This window comes from Molossus molossus, unplaced genomic scaffold (assembly GCF_014108415.1).
Source record: "Molossus molossus isolate mMolMol1 unplaced genomic scaffold, mMolMol1.p scaffold_m16_p_7, whole genome shotgun sequence".
Lineage (NCBI taxonomy): Eukaryota > Metazoa > Chordata > Mammalia > Chiroptera > Molossidae > Molossus > Molossus molossus.
This window is the reverse complement of record NW_023425401.1, coordinates 41,761,094-41,780,621: the sequence shown is the minus strand read 5'-3', so window position 1 is coordinate 41,780,621 and position 19,528 is coordinate 41,761,094. Positions and strand designations below refer to the sequence as shown.

General features: G+C 38.9%; 1 protein-coding gene across 1 annotated transcript in view; it reads left to right on the top strand.

The window, feature by feature from the left end:
• Positions 1-413: 413 nt before the first annotated feature.
• LOC118619596 (phosphatidylcholine translocator ABCB4) overlaps positions 414-19,528 on the top strand; it is a 205,226-nt gene continuing 186,111 nt past the window's right edge. Inside the window, exons 1-2 of the mRNA XM_036246272.1 lie at positions 414-461; positions 12,614-12,800. Of these exons, the coding sequence (XP_036102165.1) occupies positions 459-461; positions 12,614-12,800 (190 nt within the window). The 5' untranslated portion in view covers positions 414-458. The remainder of the gene's footprint in view (positions 462-12,613; positions 12,801-19,528) is intronic.

Here is a 19,528-nt window from a genome sequence, read left to right as displayed (position 1 = left end):
TATCTACTTCTAGAATTACTTAGATGATAATTAAGGGGATTAGTTTGGGAGAGAATGATTTTCTAATTAGAGTAGAAAACAGGAAGCTCTCTTTTTTTTAGTAATTTTTTTTTCTAGTTGTAAATGTTGTGGGTCTGTGTATGTGTTTATCATAGTAAATTAGGAAATACCAAAGGCACAAGGAAGAAAATGTATTGAGAAAAACCTCAACACCAGTGAAAATTACACATAGATTTCTAAGATACATGTAAACATGTTTAAACTTCATAAATGGGATCATACTATTAACCTGGTTTTTATTTTAACTGAATAATATATTGTAAACATGTTATAAGCTCTATGTTAATTTGGTAACTTTAAAATTTATATAATTTTAAAAGTTTTGTGTAATTCTATTGCTGTTTTTCAGTAAAAAAAAGGAGAAAAAAGAAAAGAAGCCAACTGTCAGCATATTTACAATGGTGAGTTTTGAATTTATTCACTATTCAGAATACTTAGGAAGTTGACTTCACCTTACCTGGAGAAGAGATATTTTACCTCATATAGTTATTTCTTGAAGAGTATTTTAATGGAGAGGTAAAATGTATTGGTTTAATTTAGCTTATTTTCAGGGTACTGCCGAACATAACTTGCCGTGTGAATTGAGCCTTCTTGTCCTAGATTTCAGTATTCTCCCTATTAGTTTTGTCACCAGTGATCTGATATCTATGACAAGCACAGGGAGAGGTGCTTGCCATAGAAAACAGATCTCTCAGCCACCTGGAGGAGACCAGCCACATGGAGTGTGGTTCAAACAGGACAAGGTTCTGAAATCCTGAAAGTTTGAGGTCAAAGTCCCAGGTACTCATATAATAAAAATTTACAATGGATTTTTTATTACTGTGACTTAGTACCTGTGATCATTCTTCTGTGCCGAATAGCTGACAATTCTAGAATTTGAAAATCTTAATATAATTCTTTACGTTCATTTTTGTTTCCACAGTGTTTGCTTAGAATTTCTTTAATCAATTGGGATAAGATGAATTTTATAGATGTTGCTGGTTGATGGTCTCTCTCTACCTGAACTGAAATTAAATTCATTTTGAGACCAAAACATTTATGTCTTTTGTAGTTTAGTTTTTATTATTTATAGCTTAAATTTTAGAACAAATCTTATATTTTAGAAAATTTAACAGACCTAATACACAGAGGTAACACTATCAATACAGTTCAAGCCACAAAAGAATAAAACTCTGGAATTTCAGTGTGAGGTAATAATAATAATACACATGTAGCTCTGTATGTTATGTATTGTTTGAAATACTTTATATGTAACTTCATTGTTTCCTTACGGAGATAGCTACCATTCCTTTGAGATAGTTGTTGTTATTCTAATGTTACAGATAAAGAAACTGAGACCAGAAATATTAACTTTCCCAAGGATACACAGTGGGGCCAGGATTCAGACCTGGGAAGTTCATATTCTAAAATGACAGTGCTCAGGATGGCACAGAAAGAATGTATTCTAAGCCTTTTGACAAAGTGCTATATTACTAATGTGACTTTTCCTTGTGTCTTTTTCCTAAAGAGTTGACATAAAAAACGTTGAACTTAACTTGTATGTAAAATCTGTAAACACAAAGGACACATTAAAAAAGTTTCACAGTAAAATGCTGATGTTATTGGCATTGCCTCTTAATAACAGTATTCAGCTAAGACAAAAACTCGTGTGTCAGGGGTTTCTAAGCACCCCAGGTTTGACGATTCACTAGAATAATTCAGGGGACTCAGTATATAATTACACGGATGGTTAAGGTTTACTACAGCAGGATACAAAGCAAAATCAGCCATGGGAAAAGGCACATAGACATCTAGGAGAAGCCAGGCACAAGCTCCCAGAGTCCTTTCCCAGGGGAGTCACACTTCATTCCCCCAGCAATGAGATGTGACAACACATGTGAAAGGCTGTCTATCAGAGAAACTCAGAGACAGCATGCAGGGTTTTTATTGGGGGCTGATCATGGAGGCACAGCACATAGCAAAATTCCAAGCTCACAGAAGGAAGGCAGGTTTTCAGGATACACCATCTTGTACAAATAGTTCTGGCCTCTTTATCAGTTAGGTTGATCATAACCATCCCAAATTCAAGTTCTAGATGCTAGCCAAGGGCTAGCCTTGTATGCAGGCCTTTCTAAAAGCTAATAGCTAGCAATATTAAATGCTTCCTGTCTGCCAAGCATTCGTTAAGAACTCCATATGTGTAATATAACTTAATCCTCACAGTAACTCATGATGTAGGCACTTGTGTTATCCTTATGCTCCAGATGATGAAACAGACTCAGAAGAGCTAAGCAATACATACAAAGTCACAAAGCTAGCAAGGGGAAGCCTACAATTTTGCCCAGATCTGCGTAGACTAGAGTCAGAGCTTTTAACAACTTTAATTATTTACGATAGTTTATACTGCGAAAACTTTCATCTGCCTGGCATTGATGAGTCCTTTGTTGATACTGTTATCTTCTGATCACTTAGTCATTTCTCAGTCATGGAAAACCATCTGGCACAGTATCTCCCTTTTTACCTCTGGTGCCCCTACTGTCTTGGGTGACCTCTATGGTGTTGTGGATAACCACTCCTTGACCTTCACAGCTGCAGTAATCTTTTCCTTCCCTTCACCCTAGCCATCCACTCATACTCACATCCTGGATTTTATCATTTGAAACTATTCTAACTACAAAGTCACCAGTGAAAGCAGCCAGCTGGAATTAGCCAGCCATCTCCTCTCTTTTCAATGTACTCACTATTCTCTCTGGATCTTGAGCCCACCGATCTATCAGTTTCTCTCAGTTCCTTCCTGTCTTCTTTCTCTTTCTTATTCAGCTTAAAGTAATGACTATCTCTTTAGTTATTCTCTTGCCCAAACTATAAACTTCCTTTTACCTGTTATTTGTCATGTATAGCCCAGGCGAACACAGCCATACACTTTCTTGGTGCTTGGACATCCTATTGGTGCTGGAGAAAATCTCACAACAAGGTGTACACTGCACAGACTGGGTACTGTTCTTCTGTTCTTTTCCCTCTGTCAGACCTCTACTCTTCAAATTTTCCATTTCTTCCTCCCTCGCCCTCAATCACTCCTCTTACTCTTGGTGGATAACCTCTTCTCTTTTTTTGTTTTTTTAATCCTCACCTGAGGACATTTTTTTCATTTTTTTGTTCAGATAGAGTGAGAGGGAGAAAGAGTGAGAGAGAGAAACATTGACATGAAAGGGACACATCGAGTGGCTGCCGCCCGCACAACCCAACCAGGGCCTGGGACAAACTGCAACCGAGGTACGTGCCCTCAGCGGGAACCAAACCCCGGTCTCTCCAGATGCTCTAACCGTTGAGCCAAACCAGCCAGGGCGATAACCTCTTCTTTTATTTCACAAACAGAATGGAAGGCACCTGACAGAAGTTTCTGAGCTCTTCCAATCCACAGACATACCTGCCTGTACTGGGATCAGTTCCTCTTCCTATCCCCCTGTTACAACAGAGGAAGCATCTGGTTCCTACAACTCACTTACATTTTGGCTCCTGTATCCTCTGCATTATCAAGAACTTTATATTTATTACTCTTTATTTCTTGGATCTTAAGTCTTTCCCTCTCAACTGGGTCTTTTCCATTGGAATTTACACATCAGGTGTCATTAATTTTATTAGTGCCCTTCTTGATTGATTTTTATTCTTTATTTTTATTGTTGACACTATTGCAGATGTTCCCATTCTCCCCACCTTTGGCTGCCTCCACCCAGCCCCCACCCCCTCCTTCCCTCTGGCTATCACTGAACTGTTGTCTGTGTCTATGGGTTATTCATATATGTTCTTTGGCTAATCTATTTACCTTCTTTCATTCAGTCCTTTCTCCGGCATCCCTGCTGACAGCTTGACATCGTCTGCCTCTATTTCTGTTTTGTTCATCAGGTTTATTTTTTTCATTTGACTCCATATAAGTGAGGTCATATGGTATTTATCTTTCCCTGAGTGGCTATTTCACTTGGCATAACAATCTCCAGTCCATTCATACTGTCACAAAGGTAAGATTTTTTTTTTTAACAGTCACGTAGTATTCTACTGTGTAAATGTACCACAGCTTTTTTATCCACTAATCTACTAATGGGTTTTTGGGCTGTTTCCAGATCTTATCTATAGCACTACTATGAACATAGGGATGCATATATTCTTTCTGATTGGTGTTTCGGGATTCTTAGAATATATTCTCAGAAGTGGGGTTGCTGGGTCAAATGGAAGTTCCATTTTTAATTTTTTTGAAGAAACTTCATGGTTTTCACAGTGGCTGCACCAATCTTCATTCCTACCAACGTGCACATTTTTGCCAGCACCTGTTTTCTGATTTATTGATGGCGGCCATTCTGGCAGGTGTGAGGTGATACCTCATTGTAGTTTTAATTTGCATCTCTCTGATGATTAGTAATGTTGAGCATTTTTTCATATGTCTATTTGCTATCTGTATATCCTCTTTGGAGAAATATCTATTCAGGTCATTTGCCCATTTTTAATTGGATTGTTTGTCTTCCTGGTGTTCAGTTGAATAAGTTCTTCGGAAATTAACTCTTTATCAGATGTATCATTGGCAATTATGTTCTCCCATACAGTGGGTTCCCTTTTCATTATGGGGAAGGGTTCCTTTGCTGTGAAGATGCTTTTTAGTTTGATGTAGTTCCATTTGTTTTTTTGTGGTTTTTTTTTCTTTGTTTCCCTTGCCCTAGGAGACATCAACAAAAAATTACTACAAGAGATGTCTGATATTTTGCTATCTGTGTTTTCTTCTAGGAGTTTTATGGTTTTCATGACTTACATTTAAGCCTATATTCATTTTGAATTTATTCTTATGTATGGTGTAAGTTGGTGGTCTAGTTTCTTTTTTTTTTTTTTTGCATTTAGCTGTCCAATTTTCCCAGCACCATTTATTGAAGAGACTGTCTTTACTCCATTGTATGGTCTTGCCTCCTTTGTCAAATATTAATTTACCATATAAGTTTGGGTTGATTTCTGGGCTCTCTGCTGTTTCATTGATCTGTATGCCTGTTCTTATGCCAGTACTAGGCTGTTTTGATTACAGTGGCCTTGTAGTATAATTTGATATTTAGTACTGTGATTCTTCCAACTTCATTCTTCTTTTTCAAGATTGCTGAGGCTATTCAGGGTCTTTTTTGGTTCCATATTAATTTTTGGAATATTTGTTCTACATCCATGAAATATGTCACTGGTATTTTTTAAAATATATTTTTATTGATTTTTATTTTTTTTTAGAGAAAGAGGAAGGGAGAGGAAGAGAGAGATAGAAACATCACTGAGAGAGAAACATTGATTGGCTGCCTCCTGCACATCTCCCACTGGGGATGGAGCCTGCAACCTGGGCATGTGCCCTGACTAGGAATTGAACTGGTGACCTCTATGTGCATGGGTCAATGCTCAACCACTGAGCCACACCAGCTGGGCTATGTCGTTGGTATTTTAATAGGAATTGTGTTAAATCTATAGATTGCTTTGGGTAGTATGGACGTCTTAATGTTAATTATTTTGATTCATGAACACGGTATATGCTTTCACTTATTTGTATCTCCCTCAGTTTCTTTCTTCAGTTCCCTGTAGTTTTCTGAGTACAGATCTTTTACCTCTTTGTTTAAATGTATTCCTAGGTACCTTATTATTAGTAGTAGCAGTATTTGCATTAGTACATGGGATTTTTAAAAAATTTATCTGTCTTTCAGCCCTGGCCAGTTTGGCTCAGCGGTTAGAGCGTCGGCCTGCGGTCCTGAGAGACCCGGGTTCGGTTCCTGCTAGGGGCGCGTACCTCGGTTGCAGTTTGTCCCTGGCCCTGGTCGGTCGTGCGGGTGGCAGCCACTCGATGTGTTCCTTTCACATCGATGTTTCTCTCTCTCTCGGTTCCTCTCTCTCCCTCCCACTCTGTCTGAACAAAAAATGGAAAAATGTCCTCGGGTGAGGATAAAAAAAAAAAATTTCTCTTTCTGATAGTTCATTATTGACATTTAGAAATGCCACTAATTTCTGAGTATTAATTTTGTATCCTGCTACTTTGCCAAATTCATTTATTAGATCTAATAGTTTTTTGGTGGAGTCTTTAGGGGTTTCTAGGTATAATATGTCATCTGTGAATAACGACAGTTTCACTTCTTCCTTTGCAATTTGGATGCCTTTTATTTTTTCTTGTCTAATTGCTGTGGCTGAGACTTCTAGTACTGTGTTGAATAAGAGTGGTGAAAGTGGACATCCCTTTCTTGTTCCTGATCTTAAGGAAAATTCTTTTAGTTTTTGCCTATTAAGTATGATGTTGGCTGTGGGTTTGTCATATGGCCTTTATTACGTTGAGGTATGTTCCCTCTATTCCCACTTTGCTGAGATATTTTATCATAAATGGATGATGGATTTTATCAAATTTTTTTATGCATTTATTGATGTGATCATGTGGTTTTTATCCTTCATTCTATTTATGTGATGTATGATATTTATTGATTTGCAGGTACTGTACCAACCTTGCATCCCTAGAATAAATCCCACTTGATCATGGTGTGTGATCTTTTTAATGTATCTCAATGGATTTTAATCATCTTTCCACTTCAGCTTGTTTTTCATACAACAGTTAGTTGCCTTTGCTTTCTGTTCAGTTTTACCTTGCAGTCACTTCTTAACATATAGTAATAATTTGGCTTCATCTCCACCATTCACCAGATTCCATTGACACATTTTGATTCTATGCTGACCTGTGAGCACTTGGCACTGTCCAACATGTTCTTTCATTGGTTTGCATCTGTAATGTTGCAGTCTGCTCATTTTCCTCTCAGATCCTCAGTTTTTTCTTGTGTAACCTTTGCCTGTCAAGTTAAGGTTTCTCAACCCCTTACACCAGGGGTCAGTGATGGTGCTGGTAGTTCACTATTTTCACACAGCTGTTTCCTAATTGTTTTTATGCAAAACTCCTGCATAATTATAGTATCTTCTATCTGTTTTCAGTGGAGTCCTACAGATCTCTAGTTATTTTTGCTCCTCCATGGAGGACATTGACAATTGATTGCCTCTACTTCTTCATTTACTTGTGCTATCATTAGTCTTCTGTTTTGGTAACCTTATTCATAACTCATAGACTTAATATTCTTTGACGTCTTCAGTTCCAACAACCTTCACCCCTACTCTTCTTTAGTAAGTTAGACTTGTAGACAAGACCATGCACTTATCATCTGGGCAGATTCCATTCTCTGAAGCTGTAAACTCAAATGGATGTCTTCACCCTCAACTTCTGATTCCTTCTAGCTTGGCCATTCCTCTTTATTATCCCTCTTCTCTTTGACATTGTGCATTTACTTCCTAGTGCTGCTGTAACAAAATACCACCAATTCAGTGACTTAAAACAACACAAATTTATTACCTTAGAGTTCTGGGGCCAGATGTCTCACTGGACAAAAGTCAAGGTGCCAGCAGAGCAGCATTCCTTCTGCAGGCTCTAAGAGATCATCAGTTTCCTTCACTTTTTCAGCTTCTAGAGGCTGTCTGCATTCCTAAACTCATGCTTCTTCCTTGGATCACTCCAACCTCTTACTTCAGTCATCATTCATTTCTCTTGACTTTGATCCCCGTGGCTCCCCCTTATAAGGACCCTTGTGATTGCATTAGTCCTACTTGGATATTCCAAGGTAATCTCCCCATTTCATGATCCTTAACGTCTGCAAAGTCCCTTTCACCATGTAAGGAAACTTATTCACAGGTTCCTAGGTTGAGGATGTGGACATGTTTGGGGGAAGGAGGGCATTATTCCACCCTCCACACCTGGTCAAGACTTTGCTCTCTTAACCACTGTCTTTTTTCTTTCTTTCTTTCTTGATTTGTTAGAGAGAGAATAAGGGAGAGAGAGAGAGAGATAGAAACATCTATGAGAGAGAACACTGATTGGCCGCTTCCTGCATGGTCCCCACTGGGGATTCGGCCCACAACCTGGGCATGTGCCCTGACCAGGAATCAAACCGGGGACCTCTTGGTGCATGGGTCGACGCTTACCCACTGAGCTATAATGGCCGGGCTTAACTGCTGTCTTTATTGCTAGCCTCCTCTCCTCCATTTGTGCTCTTCTAAAAACTATTTCCTCCATAGTAGCCACATCAAATCACCTCAGTTCCATCCTTGAAACGCTCTAATGCCTTTCCTTTACATTTAGATGGGAAGTTTAGAATAGAACTCAAACTCTCTCCTCTGGCTATAAAAGGCCCTTCATCTGACCTCTGTCTCATCTCTGACTTCACTATGGACTCTTCTCCTTCACTCTGCTCTTGCCACAGTGGTAATTCTGTTTGGTCCTTAAGACACACCAAACTTATATTCATTCCAGGACAAAGCTTTGCACTGCTCTTCCTGCCTGAAATGCTGTCTCCAGATTGTCACACGACAAACCATATCCTTCCTGTCACTGAGGTCTCAGCTCAGATGTTACCTTCTCAGAGAGGTGTTCCTGATCATCCGCTCTGACCTTGCCTGTCACTGTGGGCCAAGCTCCATGAGGGCAGGGATTTTGTCTGTGTTCTTCATTGATACACTCCAAGTGCCTAGAACAGTGCCTAGAACTTTAAATAGGTACTTGGACATTTTACTATTTGCACTAGAATGCAAGGTTTATGAGAGTAGGTATCTTGTCTTATTCACTGTGGTTGCTGGTACCTAGAACCAAACATGACTCTTATTAGGTGCTTAATAAATACATTTTCAATGTTAAATGAGTGAGTGAATGAATGAATGGATTCACACTCTCCAACCTAAGCACATGGTAAGGTCATATTCACCATTTAGGCTGCTGAATATTACCTAAACTACTCTCCTCCCAGTACTTCCTTTTTTTTGGTTTTGCCTTGGAAAGCCCAACTCTTGTCTTTCAGTACTAATCAACCTTCCTTCCCAATGGTTCTGGTTCAGTCCCTCTCTCTTTCTGATCATCATCTAACAACATTTTTCATTTCCTTGTATTTAAAGGGCTCTGATTATAATTAGATTATACATCTGTCTTAATTTTTACCTGATGTGTTAAATCTTTTTTGTCTACTGCTCCTTCACTGTAAGCTCCTGAAAAGTCTTATTAATTTTACATTTCTAAAACCAATAATAATACTTGCTTATATTGCATGTTATTATGTTATATGCCTAATTAAAGTTCCTTTTATTAAGTCCTATTTTTATCCTTATAACAACTATGTGAGGCTTACTGTGCATATAAATATTGTCCTCAAATGTAGAAACTGAGGCTGAAGGTTATTAAGAGTTTCTGGTTTTTTTCTTCAAAGTCTCCTTCACTGTAAGTGATAGAGCTAGTACATTCCACTGAGGCTTTTGTCCTACTTAGCATTATGTTACCACTTTCCTTAAATGTCACCACTTTCTCTCCAGAAACCAGTTTTGCCTCAAGTAACAAATAAATATGAGGTTTTGAAATCTTTTATCTTAGTTCAAAATTTCTAAAATTCTTGGAAACTTGTTTGTATCTGTGCTCCTTCTTAGCTTGTCCCTTCTGGCTTGAGATGAAGAGATACACCTTTGCCTGTTTGAGAACCATCCTCCCTTTACCAAGTCTTATTCTGAAAATTTCCAAACATATGGAAACTAGAGGAATAAATTACCGCTCATATGCCAATTGTGTACATCTAAAAATTGTTAACATTTCACCGGAATTTATAGATTTCATGATATTTCATATGTAACTACCTCAGTTTATAGCTCTAAAAAAATGTCATACAAGACATTTTCCTATAAAACATAATACAGTGATTATATTTAACAAAATAAATGTCTCTAGGACATTACTTCATCTCAGCTTCCTTTCTATATTTTCACCATCTCTTAGGTGATTTTTTACCTATAAATATAGTAATACTTAAATTAAACAGTTATCCTTGGACATTGCAGCTCCCTCTCGTAACTGTCCTCTTTCTTCTTTCTTTTTTCTCAAGATCATCAAAAGAACATTCATCATGCTCTCTCTCTTATTTCATCTACAAGTTACTCTTAATCCTGTTAACTCTTTTCTCTTCCTGGCTGATTTTGTCTACTCCCTTGCCGTCTGTTCCATACATGTGGTAGTGTCACAAAACTGCACCTCAAACTCTGAATTCTCCCCATCATCCTTGCAGGACAGAACTTCCAGGATAGACCATCAAACACAGCTAACTGAGATTTCTCTGCCTTCTTTCCCCCTAAACCCTGCCTCTTCTGATTTGTCCTAATTCTTGGTCAGCTTTTTCTTGCTGCTTCTACACCTTACACCCCAGGTTTGGGAGACCACAATCCTCTCTAAGCATGTTGTCATTGTTACTGCTCTGCTTGCTGTTCTTTCTGGCTGGAATGCCTTCCTTCTTGCTTTTACACACTTGCTAAACTTTCAGAGCTGGGAGGGAGTAACTTTTCCACAAAGGAGGAATGACCATTTGCTCAATTTTGTGTCTGCTCTGCTCGGTACACCATGCTGTCTGACCATGTGCAATATATATTGTGTTTACTTTTTTCTTTGCTTTCCTCCTTCTGTTTAAACTCCGAAGGCAAGAGTTCTATCTTTTCTATATTTATCTCTGGCTTTTGCTTAGTCATTGAGTAGGCATTTAGTAAATGTTTATATTCATAGCCTGCTTGTTTTTATTATAGATAGTGATTAGTTTTGGAGGTAAAATATCTTTTGGGGGTATTGATGAGAGAAATTCTTGCATGTCAACTATCTTCTGTTCCTCTACTGAAGTAATTTAGTATTTGTCCACTTTAATAAAGTCTTTGAGAGAAGATGAGTGATTTCTACCCATTTCTTCCCCCTTGTTTGTGTGTGTGTGTATGTATATTTTTTTTAGGAGGTGGATGAATGCTTAGTTAAGACAAAGTAAATAATGGTAAAATGTAGCCCATGTTTCAATGAAATATGGAAGACAAATGCCCAAAATAATCTCCCTTAAAAGGTTTAATTTGTAAATCAGATGATGTTTTTAGGTTATGTAGAGTATATGTTATTAACCCAAACTTAATCTCACTCAATTACATTTTTAAGAGCTAGAAGAATTTTAAATGTGAATACCTAAGTATATATTAGATATTCTTAGACTGGACTTCAATTTTCACTGATTTTATGTCTCAGTTTTGCTTTTTTTTTCTGCTTTGTGGACTGTCATTCACTACCTCCAAGAACTGTTCTGCTCTTTATTTCTCCACTTGTCACTTCAATACTTATTCCTATTTCTTGCTACTGTAAGTTCCTTGTTAGCTAACTTTAGGGTTGGTTTCTAGTTCTTTGTTTTTCTGTTCTAAAATTTTACTTTCTGCTGCTGTGTCTTTTATCTTGATCTTGATCTTTCTTTTGGTTTCTATGACCTGGTTAGACCTATGACCTCTTACCCAGTTTCCTCCCTACAAACTGCTGACTGTATCTACATCTTGCATGCATACAACAACCACCTACCACAAACACCCACAGCTGGCTTCATCTTGTTTCTGTTTTTGTTTTCTTTAGGTCCTTAACTAGTTTCTTAAATTATATGGGCAAAATATTGATTGTTTTGCAAGTGGGCCTTTCAAAGAGCCCCAAGCCCATTCCCTCTTTTTGTCACTCTTTTAGATCCAGAGCAGTCTGTCTGTCTGTCTGTCTTTCTTTCTTTCTTTCTTTCTTTCTTTCTTTCTTTCTTTCTTTCTTTCTTTCTTTCTTTCTTTCTTTTTTTGTGTCTGACCTACAATTAAAGAAATTGTGCAGTTCTACACTTGTCAGTCATTATGGCCATATTCTGTCTTCTCAGGAAATCTGTTTTTGACAAGCATGCATCTTAATTCATTAGTTTCCTCTTCCTTCTCAGTATTGAGGCCTAATTTATGTTACATATATGCTAATGCTATTATGCAGCAGATCTGTGACCCAACCCACTTTCTTAGAGCAACAAAACACGTTTGCTAAATGGGGTCCTCAGAGTGACCTTAGGCAATCAAGGTTTTTCTTGACTAAAAAATTTGGAGTTAAAACTGGCTTCTATTCTTGGAAATCAGAGCAACAAATACTATATTTCTATTACTGTACCATTGAATACTTTTACAACTCCCTAGAAGAATGTCTCATCCCTCTCATCAAACCTCATGCATAAGAAAAGAAGACATACTGCCCTGGCCGGTTTGGCTCAGCGGTTAGAGCGTCGGCCTGCGGTCCTGAGAGACCCGGGTTCGGTTCCCGCTAAGGGCATGTACCTCGGTTGCAGTTTGTCCCCGGCTCTGGTCAGTCGTGCGGGTGGTAGCCACTCGATGTGTCCCTTTCACGTCGATGTTTCTCTCTCTCTCTGTTCCTCTCTCACCCTCCCACTCTACCTGAACAAAAAAAAATGGAAAAAAAAAAAAAGAAAAGAAGACATACTGAATTCAATATGAAGAAGTAGGTCAGAACTCAATAGAAGAATCAAATGCCTATTTCTAATTAGGCTACTGCAATAGTTTGACTTGGACCAGGGTGGTAGCAGTCGTAGTATGAAAAAACATTTGGATTTGGGGTATTATGGAAAGTAAAGCAAACCATCATGAAACTGCTAATTGTCCCTATTCTTCAATTTTCTCTCTTTTTTAGTTTCGCTATTCAAATTGGCTTGATAGATTATATATGTTGCTGGGGACTGTGGCTGCTGTCATCCACGGAGCTGCACTCCCCCTCATGATGCTGATTTTTGGAAACATGACCGATAGCTTTGCAAATGCAGGAAATGTTGGAAATGTAACTATTGAAAACACAACTTTTGCAAACATAACTAATCAAAGTAAGTATTGTTTGTGGTACTGGTTTTATTGGAAGCTTGGAGAAAAATCTATCACTTGGAGTGATATTGCTAAATGTGCACTAGTGTGTTCAGTGTGTTTGGAGGTGATGGGGTCTGAGCTATACTTCATATTTATAATGATTTTGATAGATAATATTCACGAGCATTAGAATGCACATTGGAAGTGCTGGCAGAACTATGTAGAAAAAGAGAGAGTTCTATGAAGTCAGAAATATGCCAGGAAGTTTCAGAAAGAGGTATAGGAATCTATTCTGGACCTTGAATGATAATTAGAAAATCAGTCAAACTCGCTGACATATTGGATATGGATGTAAGAGACAGGAGTCCAGGATGATTATAAAGTTTAGAGCCTGAGAAACTGAATGTAGTTACCATCAACTAAGATGAAGAAGGTGGAGGGGAGAGTAGGTTTGGGCAGTAAATATCAGAACTTTAATTTTGAACATTGTCACAGGTTGGGGTCCTTGGAAACAGATGCTAAAATGAAGAAATGGGGCTAAAAGAAGGTGTGTGTGTGTGTGTGTGTGTGTGTGTGTGTGTGTGTGTGAGAGAGAGAGATGGGAGAGATAATAGCTTGTTTGTGTGCTAATGGAAATGATCCAAAAGAGAAGGTGATGCTTTGAGAGAGAAGGAAGAGGTTTGCTTGCTTTAGTTATATCCATAAAAAAGAATAGGATCTAATGCTCAAGAAGAAATATTTGCTTTAAATAGGAGCACAGATAGTTCATCTACAATAACAGGTAGGAAGAGAGAATATTTGAGTGCCAATGCCCAAAGCTGGGTAGGTGAGGAGGTGAGAATTTGCAAACATTTGCTTTTGATTACTTTACTTTGCTCATTGAAGTAGGAAGTAAGACATTTAGCTGATAAAGAAAGGAGATCTAAGACAATCCTCTAGGATAGTGATTTTCAGTCAGTGTCCCACAAGAATTTTTAAAACATGAAATACCTGATCTTTTAATCAGGGGAACTGACCTCTTTTTCCTTAGATTGTTAAATTAAAAAATGACAGCCTAGCAGTGTGGCTCAGTGGATTGGGTATTGGCCCTTGGACTGAGAGGTCCAGGTTTGATTCCTGGTCAGGGCACATGCTAGGGTTGTAGGCTCGATCCCCAGTAGGAGGAGGCAGCCGATCAATGTTTCTCTCTCATATCAATGTTTCTATCTCTCCTTTCCTGTCTCTCTTAAAAAAAAAAATCAATTAAAAAAAAATTACACCAGCCCTGGCCAGTTGGCTCAGTGGTTAGAGCATCAGCCTGCGGTCCAGAGAGACCCGGGTTCGGTTCCCGCTAAGGGCACGTACCTCTGTTGCAGTTTGACCCCGGCCCTGGTTGGGTCGTGCGGGTGGCAACCACTCGATGTGTTCCTTTCACGTCGATGTTTCTCTTTCTCCCTCCCTCCCTCCCACTCTATTTGAACAAAAACTGGAAAAGTGTCCTTGGGTGAGGATTAAAAAAAGAAAAATGACACTAGCCAACACAATAGCCATCTAGTGTGAATACCCTGAACTGTAAATATATAGGTCATATAACAGAGTTGCTTCTTATTGGTCACATCACATAATAAGGTTTCATCTGAGTGATTAATTCTTGGTACCAAAAATTCTTATATACAAGTATAGGCACCTGATTTTTTAAGATGTCACTTTTGAACAAAAGGGTAGGTAATTATTATTTCTTTTTTTGTAAATCAATCAAAATTATACCTTTTCTTGGGTCAGATTGGCAAAAGTATATTTTTTGATGTGCTTCAGAATTTTAATAGTTTGTGAGCAATTAGATGAAAAAGGTTGAAAATCGCTGCTCTCAGAGAATGGGAAAGTGAAAGGACTTCGAATACTTTGGGTGTCAACAGATACACTCTCTCACACTCACACTTGATTGAGGAGGGGCTGATAGATAGCTCTGGGCTTCTACATCAACTTTGGTCAAGTGTAGACTGATTTAGACTAAGCTACCCAAAGACTTAAAACCTGGTGTGCACTCAAGTGGTAGAAATGTTGAAAATGCCTGTTTGAAAATACACTTGAGAATACAGTGATACCATGTAGCTTTTACAATGACCCTTCAACTTTTCAGTCTCTAAGTCTCTGATGAATGCCATGAATCCTTTCCCCGGAAACAAGCACATAAATATTTTAAATAATTTGGGGTATTTATGGATCCTTTGATACCTGTCTGTGGATCCAAGAACCCCTTCTTTGTGATCCTGGAGAGCGCACTGTTTACCCTAAGGCAGGACTACTTCAATTCTGTGAATGAAGGTAATGAGTTAGGCCCCCACATTTTATTGTATGTTTGAGCTACGTAAAATCCTTATGCATTTATTACATCCCTTCATAGAAGTCAAAGGGACCTGCCAAAAGAGTTGTGCCACCTTTGAATTGGCACTTTTCTTTTATACCATTCACCAAAAGTGGGGTAGCATCAGAGATTTTGATACTGGTCCTAGGGATGAAGGCAAATGAATTCTCTGATGCTTCTGGAGGGAGAACCAGGCTACTGGGGTCCCAGACACTCTCAGACTCTTTTTCTTCTTGACCTTCCCCAGGTGGAATCTCATAACTTTTCCATGGGGGTAGACTAAGTACCAGAGCCTCCCTATTGGACAATAACTATTCCTTCCTTAAGGAGTTTTGCATTTGCTAAGGCTCGTGAAAGTCTGGGAGTTTTAAGTTAAACATAGGATTTAACTAGACAGCTCTAAAATCTTTTTGAGAATAGATCCTTTTCTGCTGTTCAGTGGACCCCTCCTTAGCTTTCTCTGATGTCTCACTCTGAATATTATATACCGGCCTTTTTGCTGCTCCTTTTGTTGTCGACCTGATTTTCTGATACTTGACTCCCAACTATCTCCATCTTGTTGCTACCATTTTCCTTGACCTTAAAATCTCTGATGACTTGGGTGAACAAAGATTGACTACTGCTGAATTTCTGTAGCATTCTCATTTTCTTCTTGAGACCATCCACTATCTGGAAATCAGCCAAGATAAAGGTGATTGTGATTTTAGGCATTTTGTGTTGAAGGTGACAGATTGGATATAAGTGTAAGTGGCATTCAGGCAGATGAAGAAATGAGACTGAATCTTGGTATAAAGAGCAGGACTAGAGCCCGGCCTGTGTGGCTCAGTGGACCGAGAGGTCCTGGTTCGATTCCCAGTTGGGGCACATGCCCAGGTGTAGGGGGCGTATAGGAGGTAGCCAATCGATGTTTCTCTATCACATCAGATGTTTCTGTCTCTCTCTAAAAAATCAATAAAAACATTTAAAAAAAAAAAGAGTAGGGTTAGAGATTTGGCAATATTTGAGTTGAAGGGATATTAAATCTCCTGGGATAGACTGTAGAGAAAAGTAGAAGGAATGGGAGCCCTAAGCCTTGAGGGAAAACTCAATTGTTAATGAGTCTTAAAGCTAACATTTTTTTTTTTTTTTTTTATCCTCACCTGAGGACATTTTTCCATTTTTTGTTCAGATAGAGCGGGAGGGAGAGAGAGGAAGAGAGAGAGAGAGAAACATCGACATGAAGGGACACATCGAGTGGCTGCCACCCGCACGACCAACCAGGGCCGGGGACAAACTGCAACCGAGGTACGTGCCCTTAGTAGGAACCGAACCCGGGTCTCTCTGGACCGCAGGCCGACGCTCCAACCGCTGAGCCAAACCGGCCAGGGCTTAAAGCTAACATTTACTGAGCATTAAATATGGGCTGAGCACTGTTCTTAGTGTTTTACATCTATTAATTCCTTTATTCTTTTCATGCACCTGAGTTTGATACTATTATCTATGCTGTATAGAGGAGGAAACCAGGCCCAGAGGGTTGAGTAAATTTAAATTGCCTGAGGTCACAAAGTTAGCAGTCAGTCAGTATTTGAACCCATGTAGACTGGCCCCAAGTCTGTACACTAAAGGAAACAGAGGGACATCCAGAAAGGAAGACACTGAAGATAACATGCTAACCCAGAAATAGATGTGGGGGAGATTTGCCAAGTCTCATTTTGGTTAGGTATCAGATACTCTTTATGTAAGTTCTTGATTATTTATTGTCTCTAATGATTCAATTTATGGTACATCCACATCAATGGCCTTTCTCTTTCTCCATAACTGTATTATAGTTGTTTCTGTTCAGTCTTCTATCAAACTGTGGGCTGAGGAAAGGAGAAAATGAGACACTCAAATTTTAATATGAGTTAATCATTCGGATAAAAAGGGAAAAAGTGGAAATAATTTAGTTTTATATTTATTATTATTCTTACATTTCCTACTCTTACTGGTCAACAACTTATATGAGGAACATGAATACTATTTGTAAAATGCCATTTCTTAAGATAGCATCAATATTTTGCTGCTTACACTATGAGTGCTTAGATCAAGTGTAGATCGCCAATGTGTATTTTAAGACTTTGTGTTGTAAACAAAGAAGACATCGGCATCTGTGCCCTCAAGGCCAGCATTACGAGTAGGCTCCAAACTAGAGTGCTAATATTTCAGTTCTAAGTACATCTTAAAATTTCCATGATGAATCTGTTTTCTTTTTCCTTGGTCAAGGCTTTCCTCTGCTGCTGGCCACTTCATTGGAAAAATTCTTAGAGATGGATCCCTGCAAGATTGAGTACCTGACAATAGCAGTAGACTTACAAGTATATTGTTTAGCATGGCAGTTTATTGTTGAAGTTTCAGTTACAACTTAAAATATGGCTAATTTTTCTAGAATTAGTGTAACATAGTAAGCTTTTTTTTTCCTGTTGCTTTTTCAGCCCAGAAGTAAATCAGTTACAATGTAATCTCTACAATATCTTACAAAAACATAAAATTAAAAATTTAAAAAAAGATAGGCAGCCAGTACCTGACCCATTCTAGGTGTTTAAAAGTGGGATGAATAATAAAAGTCTGAATTATAGAATTTTGTAGGTAAAAAAGAGCCTACAAATTATCTGGCCCAAATTCATAATTTTATAGATGTAGAAACCATTGCTTGGGGACATGAAACAATGTGGCCAGAATGGAATCGCTTGCTAGGTGACTGACCTGAGTTCCTGGGCCAGGAATCCTGCTCTACCAATGGTTTCAAACTCTGCCTAAAATTGTAGCAAACATCAGCATTTTCACTTGGTCTTTCCTCTCCCTGAGATGCCATCCTGGCTTAGGTAGATTTGCTTGTTAGTAGGTCAGGTAAGTGAGCCTTGGGGCACAGTTCTCTAGGCCAGAGTTGTGAAGCCACAGATGAGGAGATCGAGGCTGCTGCAGTCATCTTTGTCACCTGCAATAGGCCCAGCCCCATTGAGTGGCAGGCATTTTCCTGAGCAAAAGCCACAGTGATTGGTCATCTAGGCAGAAGGGCTAAATTCCCGCACAAGAACATGGAAAAATTGAAATCATGGTGTTACTGAGTTAGAACGGACCTTGTGGATCAAAAAGTCAGGGGTTTACTAACTCTTCCTTTTTTTTTTTTTTTTTTTTTTTTATCCTCACCCGAGGACATTTTTCCATTTTTTGTTCAGGTAGAGTAGGAGGAGGAGAGAGGAACAGAGAGAGAGAAACATCGACGTGAAGGGACACATCGAGTGGCTGCCACCCGCACGACTGACCAGAGCCGGGGACAAACTGCAGCCGAGTTACGCGCCCTTAGCGGGAACCGAACCCGGGTCTCTCGGGACCGCAGGCCGACGCTCTAACCGCTGAGCCAAACCGGCCAGGGTCTAACTCTTCCTTAATCAGAGAACCACTTTATGTAAATAACATCTGTCATGGAAGCTCACCAGGTAAAATAACTGAAAAGGAGGCTTCCTTGGTTGAAAGTGGTAGAGGGGAGCCCTGATAGTGTTCTCTCCTGCCACCTGGCAATGCCAAGGTTACTCCGCATCTAGGGACCACATGTATCCCCGCTACACCTGTGCCTAGGGCCATCTTCACATCTTGCCTACACAGCTCTAATTTCCTAACTCTCCTCTCTGCTTCCACTTTTGCAAACCTGTATCCAATTTTCCACACACTGTCCCACTGAGCATTTACAAACATAAGCCAGGTCATACTTCATAGTATGTAATCAGTACAAATTCCTTACTTTGGCCTGTGTGGCCCACATGATCTGGCCCCCTTCCTGTCCTGTCAATCTTATGGTTTAATACATACTCAGTACAGCCCACCCACACTGGCCTCCTTTCTATTCCATGAACACTCCCTTCTCCTTCCTATCTTGGGTCCATGCAGAACCTGCCCTGTCTCACAGTAATTAATGGCTTCTTATCATTCACTTCTTCCTCTGAAAGACCTTTTGCCCCCAAACTATCCCAGAGTCACTATAGCATTGATGCTTGATTTACTTATTAAGAGTTATTACTCTAAAATTGACTTGTTAATTAATTGGTTTACATGTTTATTAGTTTCTCACATGGGCAGAAAAGCATAAGGGGGTGGGGCAGAAGTTCCTGAGAAAAACTATTTTAGACATTTCAGCAATGGTACCTTGAGGTTTGGGGTCTGAAACCAATAATATTAGAAAAAATATTAAAAATATGTATCCCCACCATCCAGAACAGTTCTTAGTACAAAGGCTCCGTGGAAGATGATTTGAAAACCATCTTAATAATATAATCTTGTTTTACTAATTAGGAAATCAGTAAAATGATTGATTTAGTAGTTAAAACCACTATGCTGTACATGTGAAACCAACACAGAATAATATTGGATGTAAACTGCAAATGTAAAATA